This window comes from Panulirus ornatus, chromosome 4 (assembly GCF_036320965.1).
Source record: "Panulirus ornatus isolate Po-2019 chromosome 4, ASM3632096v1, whole genome shotgun sequence".
NCBI classification, from domain to species: domain Eukaryota; kingdom Metazoa; phylum Arthropoda; class Malacostraca; order Decapoda; family Palinuridae; genus Panulirus; species Panulirus ornatus.
In genome coordinates, this window is record NC_092227.1 from 71051671 (window position 1) to 71072960 (window position 21290).

A 21290-nucleotide genomic window follows, 5' to 3' on the forward strand; every position below is an offset into this window, starting at 1 on the left:
GAGGTTGCTTTATCCCTAAGCGACTGATCAGAGCTTTATCTTCGACAAACGAGTCATAACAAGTGGCGGTTGAGTTTTAATCTGTGACGATTATGGACTGGACTCTAGAGCTTAGCTTTATCCTCGACGATCAAAGCTTAAATCAAGTTCGACCTACGGTGACAGGGCTTAGGGACGTTACTTAATTTCACTTGGCGTTACTGTGCTGCTGAGTCATAACGCTAGTGATGTCACCTCCCAAGTGCCAGTCCCGTCCTGTGCTTCAGATTAGGTGAGCGAGTGAAGGTAAAAGGGATCATACCTGTATCTTCCAACTTTACTCGTGCATGACCAAGCGAGTTAACAGGGATTATTGGTGAAGCTGAGAGAGAGAGAGAGAGAGAGAGAGAGAGAGAGAGAGAGAGAGAGAGAGAGAGAGAGAGAGAGAGAGAGAGAGAGAGAGAGAGAATCATGTGGGAAACATATGAAAGGAAGTCCATTGACCCATATCTAGTTTCTTTCTAATTATAACTTGTTTCTTTCTCTTCCTATCGGTAATGTAAGTGGATGGGGGCAAGGATAGAACAATGAGAAGGCTCACATCTCCACCGTCTGATCCATCTAGTCTCTGGAGCAGCAACAGCGGGCAGGGGAAAAGGATGAAAGAAAAACCATTCGTTGGTGAAGTAAGCCAGCATAGAATTCAACAAGACGGAACGAAAGGGCAAAACAGTTATAAAATTTCATTGCACAGTTTTGCCTTCTGTTGCACTACAGTATATTCAACCGAACTGGAATGAGTACTCATTTAGTAGCTGCCCAAATTATTGAGTAACTTGCATTTCTAAAGCAACGTATTCCGATGTTAGTGTTCTATTTTTTAGCTTTAACTTTTATTGCAGTTGACCAAATAACTGTGCTTTCTTGTAAACAAAATTATGTAGCTTGTATTAAGTCACCGCGAAGTGTACTCTTCTTAAGAGAACAGCAATTCAAACTTCTTAGCTTCTCGTCATGTCTTTTTCTCAGAGCTGGAATGAGTTCTGTTGCTCATCTTTGTACTAGTTCAAAATTTTCCATATCTTAGTTTGTAGCTCAAGGACAAGAATTAGACTGCATGTTCAGGGTGTGGTCCTACCAGAGAGTTGAAACGAGTAGGAATTGTTTCCATGTTTTGTAGTCGAGGTTCCTGGCTATGAAATCTATCATTCGGTTTGTTATCTTACTTGCAGCCAGACACTGTTCAGCATACTTCACACTGTGATCGATAACTACTCCAAAATCCTTCCTTTCTTTCTATCTAGATAGCAAATTTCTGAACATTCTACAGTCGTATATAGTACTCTTATCCCACAAATGTACAACTCTACATTTGTTGACGCTGAATTTCATTTGTAGGATCACCACTCTATTAGTTTTTTAAGAATTATTTCTTGGACCTGTAGACCTACTCATTTATAACTGTACCTCCTAGTTGGGTATCGTAAGCGAATTTCTTAGATCTAGATCATTGATATATATAATGAAAAGAATGAACCGACCCCTGTGGCACACCACTTGTCAGGTTCAGCCAGTCTGAGGCTAAATTTGCTTTCTGTCGGTGAGCCAGTCACTAATCTGTGCACACAATGCATCCCCTGTTACATGTGATGTTAATTTGCATGCAATCATGTTCATTAAGACTCAGACACAAAGATGTTAGTATCCTCTTAAGGAGTCTTTTGATGTTCATTTCCTTAACTTTTGGTTGTACGACATCAAATCCTCGAATCGTTTTCTGCGGTTGAGGGAAGTACTTCTCTTGTTCGTTCATACTGTATATACGGAGTTAAAAGGAGTTGTTTGTCATCATCAGTCGCTTTACAATGTTCAGGTATGAATGGTTCTGTTTCATCTTATATGTTATTTGTCTTACACATGTGAAGAATTCCTTAGGGTCGCTTCTCACCTGGATTTTCTTTTTTCATGTTCTCATCTCATTTGTCTCGTGACTTTTGCTCGTTTCTTTGGCATTTTCATAAGTTCTTGACGAGTTTCATATTTTCCATTAAGATAGATTTGTTTTTCATTTGTTTTTCTGTACTGCGAATTAGTTCTTATAAATGCATATGAAGATTAATGGAACCTTTATCAAAGTATCAGGTTCAGCCTTTTTGTATGACGGGTGTGTTTTGTTTGGTATTGAATCTTTGAACACCCACAAAAGGTTTCATATACAGCTTAAGAAAGTTTCAGATACTCAGGAAATCTTCGCAACATTCATTATAATCTTCACGCGTTTTATACGTTTTCTACAACTGCTCTTCACCCCGTGTAATGATCGCGTCTGGGGAAAGGTTAAAAATGTCTCCGTCCATCCTTGCCGGACCCCGGGGCGCACCTGAAACCAGTCACTTTCACTCTCGGTGTTTCACATCAGGGCGAGAGTCCACCACGTCTGAGTCGAACTTCGACATTTCCTCGGTACGCACCAGCCTCCTCTTCTTCATTGCTGTATGGGATACCATGTTCCGGTCTGCTTGCCAGGACGTGGCAGCTGGGTGTTTATTTACTTTCTCGTTACGACACTTGTGCCACATTTCTGAAGACGGCACGTCTCATCGACCAACCCTTAGGGATAGATGAACAGCTGGGTTGACTGTGTACAGAGTGTTATAGCCAGGATTTGAACCTCTGCGCTCGACCTCGTTAATGCGTCATGGACAGGAACGCTGACCGCTACCCCACTGGGTGACCCTCGTGTTCCTGGTGGCCCGGACCCTGTCTGCATTTTGATGATAGTGGTGGGTGTCCTGTCTGCTGTATCCAGTCTTAAGGAATGTAGGTACAGCTATACCCCATGTCGTGTTGTCTTCTACAATACTTCATCATGTATAGGATCTTCAACAATCACAGAACCTACACGCCATCGTTAAGCCCTACATATCTATTACAGTATATCTATCTATCTGTGTGTATATATATATATATATATATATATATATATATATATATATATATATATATATATATATATATATATATATATATATATATATATCGCATATACATCTTTGACGAGACGGAGGAATTTTTCGCTTGAAAGGAGTCCATCATTTCCTTCCTTGTGAGTGTAGCGCAGCCTCCGAACCACACAGGAACCCCATGAAACAGGTCTTGGGATGACCACCTGCCTTCCTCCACACGTCACGCCACATTAAGTCGTTAAGCTGGAGGACGGCTGTTCATGATTACCCATTTCTTTCAGACTGATCAGTGAAACTGTTAATGTATGTTGAGCAGCGACGCCTTACACACGTGTTGGTGAGGATTTTTATTTCTTGTGGTTGCAGGAGCATCTCTCTCTCTCTCTCTCTCTCTCTCTCTCTCTCTCTCTCTCTCTCTCTCTCTCTCTCTCTCTCTCTCTCTCTCTCTCTCCACACAGACACACACCACCACCACCACTGAGATTCAACAGTGGGTAGAGTGAACATCCAACATTCCGTTACCCACTTATTTGAATGGATCGTCAAAATCATAAATGGATTTTATAAACATCCTTTTTTTCTCCTCCCCAGTACCTCATCGTGACGTCATCACAAACTCACTATGTATTCATTCTTTGCATCATATGTTCAGCATCACTTCATCCATCGTTACATCTCTCCAGCACGACGTGTGCATCATAGTCATTAACGTTACCAGTGCCAGTGTTTGTCACCGTGTCGTCACCAGGTCATCAATGGTAACTTGTGGATGAGAGAACGTCCCGTATGTCCCAGTACACACCACCTGACTGTTCTTCATCATACTTTATCATCACACGTCATCTGTTGTGTAATGTATTGTAACGCTACAGTGTGTAACGTGGCTTGGTTCCAGCATCTGGAAATGTCTTCAACAGACTCATTATGTTACAGCTGTGGTACACATTCTCCTTATCTTTTTTACCATTGATCAAAAATGTATCATGTCGTATTTTATTATTTCGTTTTGGTTTTCAAACTTTGCTCTCAATATAGTTATCCCACACTTGAGTTCACCTTGTACAACAAAATCAACTCTCCTCTTCAGAAATAAGAAAGAAAATATACATTAATGTTTTGACACTGGATTAAACATGGTTAACCTTACGAAATATGTGAAACTGGAGATGTTTCATCAGAATCAAGGTAATATTCTGTCTCTCCTCAGTAAAACTAAATCTCAGTGGTGAAGGTGTTTCCCAGACCTGCGCCTGAAGGCTCGCTTTGTTTTATCTCGGTGGCTCCCGTCACGGACATAAGTCCACATTAAGACCCGGCCTGAATTGAAACATAGAGAGGATTATGAAACAGGAAAAGAAAGGACAGTGAAGGTATTTACGAATTTTGGAGGAAGTGAAACACTCGTCTTTTAAAATGTGCCAGAAAAATGTATAGGGAAAGAAGCACTTGTCAAAACGGCCCACCCTTGAATTACCGATGGCCACAATATTCATGTGACGCAGCAGCTTGCCGAATATTGCGTGGTCTAGCTAGTGGTGGGGGCACACAAGCAGCCAGCTCTCGGGAGTAAAAACCAAAGTAATACCTACAGAAGAGGGAAAGTGAACCAACATTGCGGCGTTGGGCAAGAGGATCAAGTTCGGAAGTTAGCATAGAATAGTTTATGTCTGACCGCTTTCGACTCAACTTTGTCAAGTGAGGATGCAGATCTAGAACCACCCCAGATGTGAGAGCAGTACTCCATACAAGGACGGATCAATCCTTTGGATAAACGGAGCAACTGTTCAGAAGAAAAGAAGTTTCGATATCTAAACAAGACACCTAGTTTCATGTAGGCAGACTTAGCTGTTCCTGGCATGAGACTACAGGAAGTAAGTGCAAGTAAATGACAATAAGGTTAACATACAAAGAATTTTGTTGAAGGAAATGAAAAGCTGAAAAAATTGATAAATAAAGTAAATATGAAAAACGATAAACCAGGCAAGACATGAATGTACTTGGGTACAACACTCACACTTTTTAGACGAGGCAAGACATCGAACAAGACACAAAAAAACAAGATGAAGTCACACGACATGACAGGAACCTTCAGGGATACTGATAACGAATGCCGAGAAGGCAGCAGCAACACTACCGGCAGCTCGAAAGTTGAGTCCGTTTGCTGCATGACGAGACACCGAGATATTAACATTTCTGTTGTTTTTGAAATGTACTCGTATTGCCTCTGAGTCACATCGCAGAGAGAACCTGGCCAACACGGACTACAACTGAGATAAACTAGAATAATGGTGAAGAATTGTCGACATGAATGAAATTGGGTTATCTACCCCACTGAAAGTGCAAGAGCTTTTGGGATTTCATGCACAACTGTGTATTTGTGGTCACAGAGGCGGGGAGGAGAAGCGAGACTACAAGATAAACACTCTAAGCTCGTGAAGTTCAACTGTCGCTGATGATCACTTGTTATGTAATGCTGTCAGAGCTGGTCTGCTCACTAATGCCGTCGCTCTCACGCGGCCACTTCACGTGAACATATTTAGTTTAACAGTAAGAAGAAGGTTGTATGACAATGGAGTACACCACTGGACTCTTGCCATTAAAGAGGAATTAAGACATCGTCGAGGTAGTGCTTCGCATTCCCGAACGATATGTTGATTGAGGTCCGAAGCTTTGAACAGAATAACATTTTCCGATGAAAAAGAACAAAAGTTCCTGTACGTCTCATGGTAGACTACATCACTGGAGAAGGAACGACACCCGTGATGGCCAGAGGGACGACCATGACATAAGCCAGGAGTGGCCGTGTTACTTGTAATGTCTGGGGATGGGGCTATATGTACAGTGTAGGGACGCCTGATACAGATGTAGAGAAAGGTCAACACTCACTAGTTTTATGAAATTTGTAACTCTCCTTCCTCACCTCGTGGTCATATCATCGTGTCATTAACATAATCACTGTGGGAGGGGAAGGCGGTGTGGAGGCAGAGGGGAGGTAACCGATGTGAAAAAAGGGGGGAGGGTGGGTGGAGGGGGGGAGTGGTAGGATGTAACGGGAAGGTCGAGGTGACTCAGGATGACAAAGCTTCGAATTTTCGCCAGTGAGGCGGGGTTAAGTGTTGCTATGGTCCTCATACTGGGGGAGCTCCTGACCTCTTTCTCCTCAGTGAGGACCGTGTTAAATTTCAGCTTTACCCCGCTGAGAAACACGAAGAAACTCATCTTTATCTTGCTTCGTAGCGAAGTGAAGCTCAATTCTATTCTTAGGCTTCTCAGCGAGGTGAAGCTAAGCTTTATTTTGTTCCCCAGTGAGGGGACGGTTAGTCTTATTTTGCTCGTCGGTCAGGGGTGAAACTGAGCTTCATTGTGATCCTCAGTGAGGTCCGGACGAGTCCTATGATGTTCATCAGCCCGGTGGAAGGAAGTCTGGTAATGTAAGTAAGCCAGATGGAATGAAGTCTTATTATGATACTAATCCATCTGGAGTAAAGACTTATCATGATCCTCATCCAGGTAGGAGGAGAAAGTCTTATTATGATCCGATGCCAGGTGTAGTTAAGCCTTCTGCAGTTTCTCAAGAGCTCCTGCATAAAAACATGTATTACATAATTGATTTTCCAGTTGGTATATCATCTAATATTCACAATATCTATTCAAGTATGTTGGGAGATCAGATCTGGTAATGATAGTGCACAATTCCCTCTAGTCCTAGTCTGTTTATTGACTTGGTGATATGAGACATTTTCATGTATACACTGTAAAGTATTGTGTCCATGACTTGTCGGTGTCAATATGAGAATCCAAATTCCTCATGTATCTCTTCGTTAAAATCTCCCATTATGAGCATAGTACCTTCTCTAAGAAGTGAGTGTTTTACTGCACCTTTCTGATTGTTTTATAATTGTTATCATTGTATACTTGTAACGAAACATCAGAACACATTTTGGAGGATAACGTTATATTACCATCACTGTGCACTTCTTTCCAACGATTACTCCTTGCATTATATGCTATGTGAATGACCCATCTGCCAGGCAGTATTTCCTGAGACTTAAGGTTGCCTCTTATTAAGAGGGCTAAACTTCGTCCTCTTTTGTCTCTTCTTTCCTTTCTTGCTATCACGTAACCCTCAGCGCAGATGACGTAAGACCTTATACCTTTAGTAAGTTTTGTTTCCATACCTGTAATAATATCTGGTGGGTTTTTCCTGATGCGATCCTTGAATTCCAATTCTACACCAATTTACTACCAGTCCTCCAGCATTTGCTTTTAATGCTCTCAGTATGAGATTCCCTGCACCTACTATTCCTAACCTCCCTGGAGTGCTGGCGGGGCTGCTCCCTCCTCTTGCCTCATTCCAATGGCACTCCGATGGTGATCTCAACCCATTAAGAAGGAGGCTAATCTGACGTGCGTCATTTGTTCCCATCCACTTCATTAATCTCCGATCCAAAGGAGGAGTTCTCTCCTTATTCTTGCCTGGTGATCCACCTTAATAATGTGCCTCGCATGCGGTATAGTGCGAAATGCTTTCTGGCAGTTCAGATACAGACAAATCCACCTAGCCTTCCCTCATGTCTAGGGCAGAGCTCACTCTCTCGTAGAAATCTAAGAGATTTGTTGCACGCAACCTCCTTTTCCTATAACCATGCTGCCTATCACTTGGATGATTTCTCCCATGTAGAAAGTCATCCGTTTACTTTCTAATTATATATTTTTTCTCCTGCACCTTACAGACCACACTCGTCAGCGAGACCGGTCCGTACTTGAGGGCCTGTTCCCGCTCTGGAACGCTTACTTATAGACAGGTATAACGTTTGCCCTCTTCTACTCTCTTGACTTCGCCTTTCTCCAGCGACATTACGAACGTTTTCTGTAACGGCTTGTCTAACATCCTCTCCACATGTTGTGAAATCTCATCGGGACTATGAGTTTCTGTGTGTGTGTGTGTGATCGTTACAGGGACAGTTTTTATGATCCCTGGGGATAGGGTGGGGATAAGGGAGAAGGAATACTGCCCACGTATTCCTTGCGTGTCGTAGAAGGCGACTATGAGGGGCGGGGGAAAGTGGCTGGAAATCCTCCCATCCCGGATTTATTTTTAAGAGAAGGAACAGAGCAAGGAGTCAAGTGAGGATTTTTACCTCAAAGGCTTTGTCATCTGTTCTTGACGGTACCTTGCTCACGCGGGAAATGGTGAGCATGTATGAATATATTTATTCATAAGACGGAAAACGGTGATTAAGTATGTATATATATATATATATATATATATATATATATATATATATTGTGTGTGTGCGTGTTCATCTACTTTATCTATCTGTATACTTATGATTGGTTCGGGACATCTTTTCCGGGAGCTCCTTCATCTCTAAGGCTGCGCTGCTTCGAGTAGCAGGGAAATAATGGACTTGTTTGGAGTGAGTTCTTCGGCGAGACTGTTGGTCCCTAGCGTCAACAGACGATGATCACACAGCCTCGCTGAAGCTGCCTTTCCTCTCAATGTGGAACCAAAGGCAACCACATACATACATACATCTATATTTAGACACACAGACGCATATATATATATATATATATATATATATATATATATATATATATATATATATATATATATATATATATATATATATATATATTGTTAAATTTATTCCCTGGGGATAGGGGAGAAAGAATACTTCCCACGTATTCCCTGCGTGTCGTAGAAGGCGACTAAAAGGGAAGGGAGCGGGGGGCTGGAAATCCTCCCCTCTCGTTTTTTTTTTTTTTTTTTTTTTTTTTTTTTTTCCAAAAGAAGGAACAGAGGAGAGGTCCAGGTGAGGATATTCCCTCAAAGGCCCAGTCCTCTGTTCTTAACGCTACCTCGCTATCGCGGGAAATAGCGAATAGTATGAAAAAAAAAAAATATTGTTAAATAGTTTAATATCTATTTAATGTTGCCTTGTTCCATTTTTTTTTCCAAGAGACGAACTCTGGGATCTTTGTGTTGGGTTGTGAGGATTCAACATACCAGTTACATATATGGACTTTATTACTATAAACTACAGAACGTAGAGTACAATTAAATATTCATCTGTAAATCAACAACGTGAACGATGAGACCCCTCAGGGAATTCGGATGTTTGTAGCGAAAGAACATAACACTGAAGATAGAATTATCAGGAGACCCGACGATAAGGGAATTATCAGGAGACCCGACGATAAAGGAATTATCAGGAGACCCGACGATAAGGGAATTATCAGGAGACCCGACGATAAGGGAATTATCAGGAGACCCGACGATAAGGGAGGAAGACATAAGATAAATGGGTTGTGTTACGAAGAGGAAACACTAGAGAATGATGATGAACTAGTAAGGGAGTTAATGTTTGACATATGAGAATGGTTATTCCCTCTTTCTGTTAAATTACGAAGTCGCAAGGTAACCATTTCTGGCCAGGTTCTACCCTGGTCTCGGGCCATACCCAGGATGATAGCGCAGCTGTTGTGTCGTGTGGGGGAACACTACTCCTCGTCGACCTCTCTGGTGAGGGGTGACGCACCTGCCGCCTTAAACGATCAGGTTTGGTTCATAGGAGCTCTAGGGAATCCATACTGTCAGTGGGGGGTTGGTATTGTGATGTGAGACTAGAGAATAACCAGTTGTTGTGAAGTTGTCCAGGGTTGTGCCAGAGAGCGCAGGTGGTTGTGCCGTGTGACCTTGGCTTCATCGTCCACATGTGGCAGCGACCTCAGCATCAGAACAGTGCGCGTGTCGTCAGCGTGTCAGCTGCCCCCTTATACTTCAGGTACTTAGTATCCGTAGCCGGGCGTGGGCAGGGGAGCTGGGGGCCCGTAGGTGGGCTCGGGTGGGCCGTAGGTGGGCTCTGGTGGGCCGTAGGTGGGTTCTGGTGGGCCGTAGGTGGGTTTGGGCGGCGGGGGGCAGTAGGTGACGTACTGGTGCTGTGTCTGGACGATGGTGCTGTACTGGGGCACCACCTGCGTGCGGTAGGCGGTCTGCGTGACGTACTCGGTTTTAGTGACGTAGCGTGGGGTGTACTGCACCTGGGTCTCGTACTGCACCTGCGTGGTGGTGACGTACTTGGTCTGGTAGGCAGTCTCCGTCACGTACTGGGTGTTGTAGGCAGTCTCCGTCACGTAGTGGGTGATGTACGACGTCTGGTAGCGGGTGACGTACTGCGTCTGGGTGACGTACTGCAGTTGGACCTGGGTGCTTGTGACGTACTGAGGCACGTACTCCGTCTGGTACTGCGTGTGGTACTTGGTCTGGTACTGTGTGTGGTAGAGGGTGGTAGGCACTATCTGCGTCTGGTAAGCGGTTGTGTACACTGGCACCTGTGGGAGCAACGTGACAATGATCAACACATGAAATGGACAGCCTCAGTGATGATGTGTGTGATGATGACTCTAAGGATTTCTATAATTCAACTCAGAAATTAGATATCAGTTTGATGTATTTAGAGTCGTCACCGATCATCTGTAGGAAAATGAACAGGATGTTGATATATATCAAGCAAGAACCTTTAAGTTCAGGGTGAGACGTCTAACAAGAAATTCCGGTGAGAAGGAAAGCATGTGAGGGATCAATACACTTATCAGCACAATACATTCTCCGTTGTATGACACTGGCCTTTTGGATCTGGGTCTGGTAGCGGGTGACGTATCTGATCTCAGGGTAGCACTTGGCGGGCGGCGGTCCGTAGACGGGAGGGGGTGGTGGTGGTCCGTAGCTCGGGGAGGGCACGCTGGCCAGGCACAGACCCACGGTCGCCAGCAGTAGGACTCCACGCATCATCTGCAGCAATACCTCACCTCAGTTCACACTAACACTTTGTATATATATACAGGGGAATGGATGGGAGGGGCATTACGCAAACACTGGGTATCAGGTGCGTGGTGGGGCGGGCCAACACCCACGTACCCGGTGAACGACCGGAAACTTACCCATAAACCTGGTGTGGTCAGCAGACTCCTGCCGGTGTATGGTAGGGAAGGTAACCTTCCTCACTCACTTCCCATAACTTGCTCTGGTTCTGTTATATTACGAAGTTGCAAGGTAACCATTTCTTGCCTGGTCTCGGGCCATACCCAGCTCGGGTATTTGTTACTATTTAGACAAACTGATGGTTGATGTTGGGAAGTTAATTGAAATAGTTCACATGTTAGAACATCGGCATAATGGTACGACCCTTGGGTATAATGGCGTAGTTCTTGAGGATCAGGTTAACGGTAAAAGTAACCCAACCCCGTGGTTGTACTGTCCTGCTCGAGGATCCTTCACTCGTGATCATGCGATTGATGGTGACTGACATCACATCACAGCGGGACCAAGTGCTCGCAAGGTGAAGGAGAGCTGAACTGTACACGAGATCTGTGTCTCCACACTCGTGTTGTGGCCACTGATTAAAGAACTTGAAGAAGGAAAAGATGATGCTTTGTAGGTAACGTCAAACCAGCTTGAAATATATTTCAAAAGACGTCGCGGTTACTCACAGTTGTTTAATCCTCGTAAATTAGAAACGGAACATAGAAAAAAAGTCTTAAGGATAGAATGATGAGATGCATGGCACTGCTTACAGCTAAACTTACACAAGAATAATTAAGTTGACGACGAAGAGGACGCACAGACATCACCATCTGCCCCGGGGAATGATATATACAATATGAAGTGAGGAAAGAAAGGTGTTTGTTATGCAAAATCTATGTCAGGTGTAGCCACGTGTGCAGCAGGAGAGAAGTGCAAGGACCAGCAGGGGTCGGCGGCGGAGGCAAGAGGTGTAAAAACCATTCCCCAGCCAGGTGTCAAGGTTGACCCGGGGGAAAGTGATACGCTTCTTCTTCTGGGCACGGTGCAGGGCGGGAGGTGGTGCCCAGGTAGGGCGGGAGGTGGGGCACAGTTCAGGGCGGGAGGTGGGGCACAGGTAGAGCGGGAAGTGGGGTTACTAGCAGGGCGGGTGTTGGGGGTACAGGTAACTGTGCTACCTCAGCAGGATAGCGTCTGTGTCTAGACGGTAACCTTCCCGTGGGAGAGGAGGTGGAGCACTGATCACGGAGGCGGGTCGTCTGTAGCCCAGCTAAGATGGAGCAATGGAGAGAGAGAGAGAGAGAGAGAGAGAGAGAGAGAGAGAGAGAGAGAGAGAGAGAGAGAGAGAGAGAGAGAGAGAGCAGACGTTAAGGCAGGCAAGGACAGTGTACGGTACATAAGCCAGCCACCTCGGGGCTGCACGGGGACACCGACCGAGCTCTCACGGTGCACATTTTCATTACCATATGCCAGTGGTCGCCTTGATACTGGTTTCTGTCCATTGCACAATTGGACTCGTGTGATTAACCATTTCATTGGCCCCATTGTGTAATGGTTGACTGCCTTTGTTATCCATGTAGATGTATGAGCGTCATAAATCCTAGCAGGTCCGGCTGCGGTGTGCTCTATACCCTCCTGCTGTCAGTGAACGCCAACGCTCCAGTTGCTAATTATCACTCTCGGAACTTTTTTTTTTTTGTGTGTGTGTGTGGCATATATGGTAAGAGGGCGAGCCACTGTGGGACTAGCATGGTGTGACCGGCGGAGGTGGGCAGCAGCTTTGCTTTATGTCTAAGCTACACCGGGTCAGTTGAAAGGTATAGTATCACTTGACGTGAATAGAGGAGATGATGGTGGTGGTAGTTAGGGTGATAGGAAGGTTTAGGGTCGTTAAGGGCCTTGTCTGCCACCTCATCGTCCGATGATGCTTGTGGTATGAACCGACGGAACTCCAGCAGAAAATGAGGGCGATTTGAAAGCGCTCGAATTGCGCAGGATCGACTTTCATGGATCAGATGACCTTTGTTGGGAGAAAGGAGACCACAGCGGGTGCTGGGAGGACCGTTGAAATATGTGTGTGTGTGTGAGAGAGAGAGAGAGAGAGAGAGAGAGAGAGAGAGAGAGAGAGAGAGAGAGAGAGTTCCAATCACCAGGCTCCCCTCGCAACACGTCCGGATCATTGCACGTAGCATTGCGTTCATATGATGACCACCTGGCAGCCGCGTGGGCCTGAAGGGAGGCGGTGGGCGGGGGCGAGGGAAAGGTGTTGGCCTGATTAGGATGTGTACATTAGTGGTCGTGTTGGTGGGTGGAGGGAGGAGTGGTGGCGGTGGCTGGGATGGTTCACAGGGGAGGTGGTGGTAGTTGGGATGGTTCATAAAGGTGATGGTGAGGGTTGGGATGGCTCATAGGAGTGATGTTGGTGACTGGGATGGTTCATAGGAGTGATGGTGATGGTTGGGATGGTTCATAGGAGTGATGGTGATGGTTGGGATGGTTCATAGGAGTGATGGTGATGGTTGGGATGGCTCATAGGAGTGATGGTGATGGTTGGGATGGTTCATAGGAGTGATGGTGATGGTTGGGATGGTTCATAGGAGTGATGGTGATGGTTGGGATGGTTCATAGGAGTGATGGTGAGGGTTGGGATGGTTCATAGGAGTGATGGTGATGGTTGGGATGGTTCATAGGAGTGATGTTGGTGACTGGGATGGTTCATAGGAGTGATGGTGATGGTTGGGATGGTTCATAGGAGTGATGTTGGTGACTGGGATGGTTCATAGGAGTGATGGTGATGGTTGGGATGGTTCATAGGAGTGATGGTGATGGTTGGGATGGTTCATAGGAGTGATGTTGGTGACTGGGATGGTTCATAGGAGTGATGGTGATGGTTGGGATGGTTCATAGGAGTGATGGTGATGGTTGGGATGGTTCATAGGAGTGATGGTGATGGTTGGGATGGTTCATAGGAGTGATGGTGATGGTTGGGATGGTTCATAGGAGTGATGGTGATGGTTGGGATGGTTCATAGGAGTGATGGTGAGGGTTGGGATGGTTCATAGGAGTGATGGTGATGGTTGGGATGGTTCATAGGAGTGATGGTGAGGGTTGGGATGGTTCATAGGAGTGATGGTGAGGGTTGGGATGGTTCATAGGAGTGATGTTGGTGACTGGGATGGTTCATAGGAGTGATGGTGATGGTTGGGATGGTTCATAGGAGTGATGTTGGTGACTGGGATGGTTCATAGGAGTGATGGTGATGGTTGGGATGGTTCATAGGAGTGATGGTGATGGTTGGGATGGTTCATAGGAGTGATGTTGGTGACTGGGATGGTTCATAGGAGTGATGGTGATGGTTGGGATGGTTCATAGGAGTGATGGTGATGGTTGGGATGGTTCATAGGAGTGATGGTGATGGTTGGGATGGTTCATAGGAGTGATGGTGATGGTTGGGATGGTTCATAGGAGTGATGGTGATGGTTGGGATGGTTCATAGGAGTGATGGTGAGGGTTGGGATGGTTCATAGGAGTGATGGTGAGGGTTGGGATGGTTCATAGGAGTGATGGTGAGGGTTGGGATGGTTCATAGGAGTGATGGTGAGGGTTGGGATGGTTCATAGGAGTGATGGTGATGGTTGGGATGGTTCATAGGAGTGATGGTGAGGGTTGGGATGGTTCATAGGAGTGATAGTGAAGCCTGGGATGATTCATATGAGTGGACGAGAGGTAATCTGGTGTTGGAAGGGTTGGTAATGTATGAAGGATCTTGGAGAGCGTGATGGCAGGGATGGTAAAGTGATGGCAGCAGACGGACACGGTGGTAGGCTAAGGTGGCAAAGGATGCACCGTGGTGCCAGCAGAGTGAATCGGTGGTAGGGAGTGGTGGCAGGTGCATTGGTAGCAGCAGAGTGATACGGTGATAGTGTTGGCAGAGTGACACGGTTGTAGAGAGTGGTGGCAGAGTATCGAAGTGGTAGAGAGTGGTGGCAGAGTATCGAGGTGGTAGAGAGTGGTGTCAGAGTTTCGAGGTGGTAGAGAGTGGTGGCAGAGTATCACGGTGGTAGAGAGTGGTGGCAGAGTATCGAGGTGGTAGAGAGTGGTGGCAGAGTGAGACGGTGGTAGAGAGTGGTGGCAGAGTATCGAGGTGGTAGAGAGTGGTGGCAGAGTATCGAGGTGGTAGAGAGTGGTGGCAGAGTTTCGAGGTGGTAGAGAGTGGTGGCAGAGTATCACGGTGGTAGAGAGTGGTGGCAGAGTATCGAGGTGGTAGAGAGTGGTGGCAGAGTGAGACGGTGGTAGAGAGTGGTGGCAGAGTGAGACGGTAGTAGAGAGTGGTGGCAGAGTGACACGGTGGTAGAGAGTGGTGGCAGAGTGACACGGTGGTAGAGAGTGGTGGCAGGTGTAGTGATGGCAGCAGCGTGTGACACGGTGGTAAGAAATATAACAATATGGTGAGGTTAGAGCACGACTTTGTGATGGGAGCAGTAGAGTATCATCCCGTGTAATGACACGCCATTGTTACAACACCTTGACCGAAAGTTCCTCACTTATGAAATCCTCTCCGGATATGTTGTCTGAGGTATGTCCGATATACCACGTGACATAATCTGCGTGAAGCATATCACTGCTAACGTACTGACTGAGGCGGTGTGAGAGGGATGTTGTGAGAGACGTGTTCTGAGAGGCATGTTGTGTGAGATGTGGAAGACATGTTGTGAGAGATGTGTGTGATGTGGGAAGTGAAAGACGTTGCGTGAGACATGTCAAGTTTTGTTGTATGGTATGTTGTGCGAGATATGGTGTGCGAGATATGTTGTGCGAGATATGTTGTGTGAGATATGTTGTGTGAGACTTGTTGTGTGAGATATGTTGTGTGAGATATGTTGTGTGAGATATGTTGTGTGAGGTATGTTGTGTGAGACTTGTTGTGTGAGATATGTTGTGTGAGATATGTTGTGTGAGATATGTTGTGTGAGGTATGTTGTGTGAGACTTGTTGTGTGAAATATGTTGTGTGAGTCATGTTGTGAGATATGCTGCATGAGATATGTTGTACGAGTTACGTTGTGTGATACATGTTGTGTGACACATCAGATGGTGGTCAGCACAACACAGGATGTACACAGAGAGAGACAATCAGATTATGTTCAGGGGAGACAAATTGTGAAAGGGTTGAGGAAACCTGAGATGGAGATAAGATGCTGGAAACAGGAAACTCGGCCGAGGAGGGGAAAAACATCGACGAGAATGACACCATGAAAAGCCAGATGTGTATAAATAGAGGTTGATGATGGAGAAAAGAATAGGATGTGGGTACAGGACCTGCAGAGTTATCATGCGTAGTGCGTGTGGCGTTGGTGATTGTGTTTTGTGTGAATGACGCGAAAAATGACTTGAGATGATGTGACTGATATTGTGGATACATTATTTGTATGCATGTTACATTATGAAGTATCAGTAAAGCATATGGTGTTTTATAGGTGAGGTGAGCGGTGAGGTGAGCCAGGTAACAGGGGTGTGGCGGGATGAACAGTGAGGTGAGCCAGGCACCAAGGGTGTGGTGGGGCGAGGAGTGAGTTGAGCCAGGCATCAGGGGTGTGGCAGGGTGAGGAGTGAGATGAGCCAGACACCAGGGGTGTGGTGGGGTGAGCAGTGAGGTGAGCTAGGCATCAAGGATGTGGTGGGGTGAGCCGTGAGGAAAGCCAGGTACCAGGGCTGTTGTGGGGTGAGCAGTGAGGTGACTCCCAGTCCTCTCACCAGACAAGACATCCGTTACTGTGTATTGTTATGGAGACCATTCTCCCCCAGCCCCTTACACTCACAATGCACGCCCATCTTGCATCAACCGTGAGTGTTGAGTGGGAGGGGTTCGCTTGGGAAGGGAGGGGAGCTGCATAATGTTGCATGACGCAGGAGATGTGTTGAGGAAAGTTTCATTCATGTGTAGAGCACTTGTGTGGACCAGGGTTACCCCAGGGGCTACCTGCAGGCTGGCATCGTTCCTCGGGTACATTCCCCCTGTCTCACATGTCATATATCTCTGTATGCCTCTCTGTCTCTATATATCTCATCACTTGAAAAAAAAAATATATACATGACACACTGCAGACGTTTTATCGAAACCTGGAGGAGCCCTGCCTGACGTGTCTTGTATTATGTGACTGATAAGACGTGTGAGAGATTGTAGAGAAATGTTAGTCAAGAAATAGATGTAACACCAGGCTTCCTGAGCTGATAAGGACGTCTGTACTGCTGATGATGATCAGTCATGGCGGACGTGAGGCAGGAGACGTCACCTGCTGCCAACACTACATCAGATGTTGTTCGTCTCCTGAAAACGACTGATGACAAATGATGCTGGTGCCAAGACCCTCCTCACCCATGACTACCTATGACTGATGATGTGGTCGACGCAAGATGTCACCACCAGCCATTGTCAAGCCTCGCGATGACCCACTGGAGTAATGGTCATTTGTCCCACAAAGTGACGCCAAACGTTGAAACAAACAGACTAACCCACGACCGCTTGGCTTCCAATGCTACTGTGTCAGACCCCGGGCACAACAGGAAGCAGGTGGCCAAGCGTTGCGGAAACTAGGACGTTTATCACCAAGGGAATTAGACGACTTACCAAGGGAATTAGATGAATCAAATTGTACTTTAAACTAGAAAAAGAAATGAAAAAAAGTACATAGCAACATGAGGTGAGGAAGAGATGATTCAAAGGAAGGAAGAGAAGAAACAGAGCGAGAAGGTATAGGAAAATAGCTCTGCTAGCAAGAATGACTTGAGGGTATAACAACCTTAATTACACAACCTCAGCTCCTCTAAAGTTAAGGGGCTTTTACAACTTCAAGGCTACGCTCCATATATATATATATATATATATATATATATATATATATATATATATATATATATATATATATATATATATATATATATATAAACAACAGTATCCTAAACAAAAGAATTCGGTGACGCACAACGTCCCGTTACTCCTCGTGTTATCAGGAGGAAAGCCTTGGTAAGGAGGGGAGGCTTGTGGCCCCGGGCGGGGTAGGGTGGTCCTGGATGGGATGAGGCAGTGTTGCCCCGGGTCGGGTGAAGGAGAGTATTGGTGGGGGCAGGCCAGCAGCTGCCCAATTCCTGTGCATCAGCCTCTGCCGCCTCACACCATCCAGCTAAGATGTACGGCATGTTCATATTACGTTAATTTTCATGTGTCATTAATAAGAATAGTTCCGCTGGGGAACCAGGAGTGATCATGGCGAACTGGCTTACTCCCCTTCACTCGTCCGGCACTACGCGAGATCGATGGTGATTTATCGAAATCTAGACCTGGGTTTCCGGCTGGCTGTATCAGGGGTCGTGTTGCGACTCTCATGGTCTTCCTTCGTCTTCCACACCAACCATCTTGCCCATGACGGGATGACTCCCGTGTATGATGGCCTGGCCTTTGACCTAATGGCCGAACAGACATGGTTAAGTGGTCTTGCTTAAGAGTTTAACCAAGGGTAGGCTATTCAGGCATCACGTAGCCTTTATCAAGCATCGCTGCGGAAAGCTTCGTCGTCAGCGACCATCGTTTTATTAACAAAGCCCCAGGCACAAACGTCTCTCCTGGTGGCTCGTTCGTCTCGTGTTTCTGTATAACTAGAGAGTAGATTCTCCCTATGCCTGACCCGTGCTCCTAAGCCCCATCCCCCTATACACCCAACATCAGATTTACGATCATCGTTTCCCTTTTACTTTCAACGGTAGCAAAAAACAGGTAGGGCGGCTGGGCAGAACACAGCTCGGCTGAGTGCCAGCAACGGCAGCCACTCCGACCCACCAGATCCTCGTGAGGCCAGACGCAACACCTGGCCGGCCACTGCTGACGGACACGTCCATCATTTTTTTTAGTTACAGAGAAAAGTCTTGGTGTGTGGAGGTGGGACGAAGACACGGGAGCCTAAAGCAGGAAAAAGTATCGTACCCGACATTTGCTCTCGAACATTCTAACTAAACACAAATAACATTATCTTAAGTGACATATTTCAGTTAAAGCTCTTTTATCTTACGTTTTCCCCTTTCTCGTTTTGTTACCTTACATTAAGCTGCCAAATGTACTGTTTGTCTCGTAATAATTTCATAAGAAGTCTTCGCTCATTATCTATAAATATCCGTACAATGAATAATGTCTTTAAAATGATAAGAACACTTTCATCATCTGCTGTCGAAAGTCATGTCTCAGTCGACCAGGCCGGTACTGTGAGCGGGCCTGTTGATACAGAGCGGTCCCAACACTACATGACCGGTGACGGTATCCGGTTGCCGGAGAAAGGGCTCGCGGGGCTGGCTGGGGGAACCCTGGTGTGGGCGGGCGACGTACGTCAAGAACTCGTTGGTTGCTGAGTTTAGTGTGTGTGTGTGTGTGTGTGTGTGTGGGAGAGAGAGAGAGAGAGAGAGAGAGAGAGAGAGAGAGAGAGAGAGAGAGAGAGAGAGAGAGAGAGAGAGAGAGAGAGAGAGAGAGAGAGAGAGAGATTTCGAAATCGAGGAAACATTTTTCAATTCTAGTTATTTGTTTCTTTTTCATCACTCATAAATACTTAAGTCCGTATATGAACCAGTTCTCGAGCAGAGAGTTAAAATGCAGGACGTCCGCAGAAACAAGTCCTGTGTAGAAAAATAATCTGTAGGAAAAAGCAAGTAACATTATTGTCTTGGGGTCTGTAACGTTAGGATAACTATCTCAGCTGCGGTGAAGTCTCCTCAGATCGGTCGGGACGTTCACGGTTGGATAATCATTTGAGGTGGGCACCAGTACGTCCCTCCCTTCCTCCCCCCCCAGACTGTGATTGTTGAGTTACTAACATTGTTGTGTAGTATATCATGTTCGCATTGTGGATTGTGGGCGATGATATTTCCTGTGGTTCTCATTTACGTGCGAATAATGATCACTTGCGTTTATAAAGTATGTTGTACAGCTATGAATTTTGAGTATACATTTCCGGCAATGTTGCTGTAAACGTCGACTCAGAATTGCAGGCTATTCTTGCTCTGTATAAATGTATATGATCTTTTCACCTTCTGTTGAGAGCCACGGGGAGTGTGTTCAGGTGAGAGAAATTCTATATGATAACAGGACTTAGAGGAGAACGATTTTGATTTGATGATTGTCATCGAACTGACGATTTGCGTTGGACAATTATACAGAGGACGGTGTGTGGCGTCACCTAAACCTCCACCATGGCACATGGGTCATGAATGGCAGTGTGGACACTGTTAACTCTCATCAGAACGTAGGTTTAACGAAAGGTATTCAAAATATTGCCAGTGAACATTATGGCAACGACAGAATGAAACCTCTACATAAGGGCCAGTCTGGGGAACAGTTGTGAGAGGCAGAGGTCACCGCTTCACTGATACAGCGAACAGAAAGCCTGAGAGGGGCGTAGTGAGTGTGATGGGAGAGCTGTGGGTCAGCTGGCTGCAACATCGCACACACTGATCGGGCGCGTCTCGCCTCGGCAGGAGCCAGTCTAAGACCTCATCAACAACTTAAAAATGAATCTTTAAGTTTTATTTTAAGAATAGGATCACGAGGCTTTGCCTTACTAGAGTTCGCAACACGAAGCTGGCTGATCCTATATACATATCAGGGATGGACTTGTTTGCCCGACTCACTTAACTGGCATGGCTTGTCTTCCCGTTGTCCTGAGGAATACACACAAGCTCCTTGGTCCGTACTTGTTATAAAGATATCTAAGTTATTTACGTCCGTCCAAGAATCCATCGTTGGCGTATGTATGAAAATTTAGAGTGTGATCTCGATGTAATATTCCTCAAACTCGTCTTGAATTGAGAGACCCAGAACAAGACCGTGCCGAACTGTCAGGGGTCGTGATCCTCTCTGTAACCAACAGACACTTCCAGTTGTTTCCAAAGACATTGCGAGCAGTTGCCGCTGGTACGAACCGTCTCGAAGCACTGTACGTATTGTGAAGGGTTTCAACAGGCGTCAACAGGCGTGTGTGTATGTGTGTGCCACGAGTTCAAGAGCCCTGGCTTACCTTGCTGTGTTCAGGTTGGGATGGAGGGATGCGAATGGTGTCCACAGGTAAACTCTGCTGCTTTATATACTCGCCGGTGTTGAGTCACCCCGACCGGTGGCGGGACGGGTTTCCTTCGTTCTTTTTCGTGAGTGACTTTCTCTTCGTTAACGTATGACGGAGGTGGCAGAGGAATTGTCCTTTATTAACGTGCGGCCATTATGGTCATGGGCGTCCAATCATCTGGGTAGTTTGCCATGACCAATGAGGAGATGGTATTAGCGAGTTGGCACCTGAGAGTGCCACAGGTCTTCTCGACTCGGCTCACCCAACCGACACACACATGTTGCAGAAAACGCTACTGCGGCTCACCTGTTATCTGTTTATCTGTCTATTTATCTGTCTATCTCTCTATCTATCTATCTATCTATCTATCTATCTATCTATCTGTATCTATCTATCTATATCTATCTATCTATCTATCTATCTATCTATCTATCTATCT

General features: G+C 45.9%; 1 protein-coding gene across 2 annotated transcripts; it reads right to left on the minus strand.

Annotated features, from left to right (window-relative positions):
• Nucleotides 1-8961: 8961 nt before the first annotated feature.
• Nucleotides 8962-20944, minus strand: LOC139767232 (uncharacterized). 2 transcript variants are annotated; one of them, XM_071696384.1, is made up of 3 exons: nt 20807-20944; nt 10579-10743; nt 8962-10283 (listed from the first exon to the last, which is right to left on the minus strand). In XM_071696384.1, exons 2-3 carry the CDS (start codon nt 10741-10743, stop codon nt 9741-9743), a joined length of 708 nt encoding a protein of 235 aa, XP_071552485.1. In that variant the 5' UTR covers nt 20807-20944; the 3' UTR covers nt 8962-9740. The 2 variants fall into 2 exon arrangements, with proteins under 2 accessions (XP_071552485.1, XP_071552479.1); XM_071696378.1 differs by lacking the exon at nt 20807-20944 and adding an exon at nt 11538-11685.
• Between the last annotated feature and the right edge of the window lie 346 nt (nt 20945-21290).

Coding starts and splice junctions, on each gene's coding strand:
- LOC139767232 (XM_071696378.1), bottom strand. CDS start 11,585: ATGGTGATGTCTGTGCGTCCTCTTCGTCGTCAACTTAATTATTCTTGT. Junction 10,744..11,537: donor GTCAACTTAATTATTCTTGT/GTAAGTTTAGCT, acceptor GTATTGCTGCAG/ATGATGCGTGGAGTCCTACT. Junction 10,284..10,578: donor ACCAGACCCAGATCCAAAAG/GCCAGTGTCATA, acceptor TTGCTCCCACAG/GTGCCAGTGTACACAACCGC.